Source organism: Alligator sinensis, unplaced genomic scaffold, assembly GCF_000455745.1.
Source record: "Alligator sinensis unplaced genomic scaffold, ASM45574v1 scaffold76_1, whole genome shotgun sequence".
NCBI lineage: Eukaryota > Metazoa > Chordata > Crocodylia > Alligatoridae > Alligator > Alligator sinensis.
The window spans coordinates 1299699-1303129 of NW_005841865.1; the positions used below are offsets into that span (position 1 = coordinate 1299699).

General features: G+C 48.1%; 1 protein-coding gene across 1 annotated transcript in view; it reads right to left on the reverse strand.

Moving 5' to 3' along the window:
• Positions 1-296: 296 nt before the first annotated feature.
• ZHX3 (zinc fingers and homeoboxes 3) overlaps positions 297-3431 on the reverse strand; it is a 65582-nt gene continuing 62447 nt past the window's right edge. Inside the window, 1 exon segment of the mRNA XM_025191240.1 lies at positions 297-1547. Within this exon segment, the coding sequence (XP_025047025.1) occupies positions 1537-1547 (11 nt within the window). The 3' untranslated portion in view covers positions 297-1536.

Sequence of the window (3431 nt, forward strand, 5' to 3'; positions counted from 1 at the left end):
AGGAAAACAGACCTTATGATGAAAGGCTAAGAGCTATGGGACTCTTCACCCTGGAAAAGTGCAGGTTGAGGGGTGATCTGATGGCCACCTATAAGTTTATAAGGGGTGTTCACCAGGATCTGGGAGAACGTTTGTTCACCAGAGCGCCCCAAGGGATGACGAGGTCTAACGGTTATAAACTCCTGCAAGACCGTTTCGGGTAGGACATAAGGAAGAATTTCTTTACTGTCCAAGCCCCCAAAGTCTGGAATAGCCTGCCATCGGAGGTGGTTCAAGCACCTACTTTGAATGCCTTCAAGAGAAATTTGGATGTTTATCTTGCTGGGATCTTATGACCCCAACTGACTTCCTGCCCCTGGGGCAGGGGCCTGGACTCGATCTTTCAAGGTCCCTTCCAGCCCTAATGTCTATGAAATCTGAAAAGCTAGATGACAAATAAAGGTCTAGATTATTAAAAAAATGCCCCCTCCCCGGAACGCCAGCCAGGATGACTGAGAAAAGTGGCTTGGACAAATGTGACTAAGTTATTGCTGGGATCCAATTCAACTAGTTCTGTAACAGGCAAGTTTCCTATATGTAACCCTAGTTGCCTAATAGATTCCTCCTAGACCATAATGACTTGAAACATGAACGCAAACACTTAATTTTTAAGGTATTTGTTCTCTGAAGAACAGTTTGTTCTCTGTGAACAATAAAAGGAATTCCAGGTCAGGATGGAAAAATTAAGTGCTAGCTCTCTGTAATTAAAGGGAGACTTGGAGACTCACAGGCTGTGCCACATTCCATCTTCAAGCATAGGAAAAAAAAATTACTGCAGCCAGTAGGGGACAAGTTACCACAAACTCCATCTCCTGGGCCTTACAAAGTTTTGAACTCACTAGCTCCTAAGGGGCATAAAATAGCCTATTTCAATCCACCCCAGGAAGGGAAAGCTATTTCCAGCCCACTGATTCCTGTTCTGGAGCACAAAACTGCATATTGGTTCACAGATACTGCTCCCTCCCTAAGGTGTGCACACAAACTGTACTAGGGACCCAAGAGCAGGAGACATACATAACAATGCCAACCTTTAGAGAACAAATACATTGCAGACAGATGAAGGTACAGATGTATTGCGCCATGATAGTCCATTTCTATGCAGTGAGCATGTTTATGCAGAGTCCAAAATTCATTATGCCTGTATAATAGATGGCTGTGTGCATTTAAAAAGTTGGTTCCATTATTTGTATACGAGTATGAAATCTGAAAGAGTTTGTCCACTGGAAAGCAAACAAGAGCATCCTATTTCACGGGAGGGAGAGGCTCTCACGGACACCCTACTCTGCCCAGCTCCAAGCAGTATTCTAGGTTAGTGCAGAGCTGTCTGCAGCCTGAGAGCCCAGTTTTCTGGCATTCTCTCTCTGTTGTGCTGCACTAAAAGATCTCCTTTATGGCAGTGCCTTTGCCCATGTCCTGCTACTGAGATTGGTATCAGGCCCATGGATTTTAAATCTTCTCAAAGGTAAGAGCAGATCCTTCAGAGCAGGCAGTTTAAGTTCAATCTGTTTCTGAAAGAGAACACACAGGCATCAGAACACACTTCACATTACTGCAAATATTTGATAAGTCCCTGTGTAATGCTACGTGACCTGACACTAGATGGTTTTTCTTGGAGCAGCATGTGGATTTTGTTGAAGGAAAGGTAGGAGCTCACACATCCTGACAGCAGCAGCTGCCTCAGGCAGAACGTCCTTTGACTGAGTGAGTCTCCTTCCATACCACCCTGGGTCAAGAATCCAATGAGACGGTAGAGCAGGGGTGGGCAAAATACGGCCCGGGGGCCAGATGCAGCCCGCCAGGCCATTCTATCCAGCCCATGGGGCCCCTAAAAAATTTAGAAAATTAATATAAATCTGCCCTGGGCTGCCTGTCATGCGGCCCTCGATGGCTTGCTGAAACTCAGTAAGTGGCCCTCTACTCAAAATAATTGCCCGCCCCTGTGGTAGAGCAACCCTATGCAAGCCATCACAGCTGGAGGAGACTAAGCCAGTATGAGCTCTTCCAGCAGAAGGAAGCTGCAGCAGAGCAGCCCAGCTTCTAGTAATGATACTGGTAGACTGACAGACAGAGAGCCCCCTCTAACCATGCCCAGCAAAGGTGCTTAAGGAACCCAGTCATGGTCACTGGGATAGAGAAGGGCATGCAGAGGTACCACACAGGCTAAGAAACAAAAAGGAAGTTGAAGGGAAAGGCTGGCTTAGGCCTCTGACAAGTGAGCTAGTGGCAAACGTAGCGAGGAAAGCTGCTACTCCTACCCCTCTCCAGCAACATCACTCAAGGGAGCCAGCATTTGCATGCTCCTTTCCTAGCAAGGATGAAGGAACAGCTCCATCAAGCCCCAGGTAGCTGAGCTTAAGATCTTACTGACCTGCTACAACAGAGGACCACAACAAATGCATATGAGCTTATGGCACTGGCAGCCACCATACCCAGCACTGCTACACACACTATCCTCTCATGGCCCTCCCAAAGACCCTGGTGCTAATACTAGGGGCGAACCCGGTTCCCATCTCCCCAGAGGGTTTCTCTCCTATCAGATGCCTAACCACCCAGTACTTTCCTCGCCCTTCTCAAGACTCCCTGATCCACGTGACAGCACAGTAAACTTCAGTAGTACCTGCTTTCTTGTTATGTCTGTGCTACTGGTAAGCCCCTCAGTCAGATTGAGGACACGTGATTGGGAAATTAAGTGCTTACATTCTAAGAAAGGATCCTGATTTGAAAAAAAGGGGGTTGAGGCTATAACCCTGTAAAAGCCTCAAGCCTGGCAGAGGTGGATAGAGACAGGAGCCTGGCTTTAGCTGGACATACCAAGGAGGCTTCATATCAGAAACTTAGTGGCGAAAAGATCAGCAGGAAGTTGCTTTAAGCAAATCACATCTGGGGCATTATACATGAGGGTGAGGTTGAGGCTGCATCATTCCCCATGCAGCAGGAACTCTGCCAACAAGGAAACAGTCCCCAGCTGTACTACTGGAAAGAGTTCCCCCTCTCAAAGACGAGCCCTGGTGCTGGGCTGGGGCAGCAGCTGTCCCAGCAGAGACCTGCTGAAAACGCAACCCTGCAGGATCTGAACACGTGCTCGAACCCAACAGTGCTCCAAACACTACACCCTACATAAGGCCTTTGGTTCAGCCTCCCACTAGGAGGGTGGTAAAGCACTGGAACAGGCTACCCAGAAAAGATGTGGACTCTCCATCCTTGGAGATTTTTAAGACCCAGCTGGACAAAGCCCTGGCTGAGATTATCTAGCTGGGGATGGTCCCGCTTTGAGCAGGGGGCTGGACTAGATGTGATCTCCTGAGGCCCCCTCCACCCCTAATTTTCTATGATTAAGGTAATTTACAAATAGGGAGTATGTGGAAGGGGCGGGGGGGGGGGGGGGAGTTCAT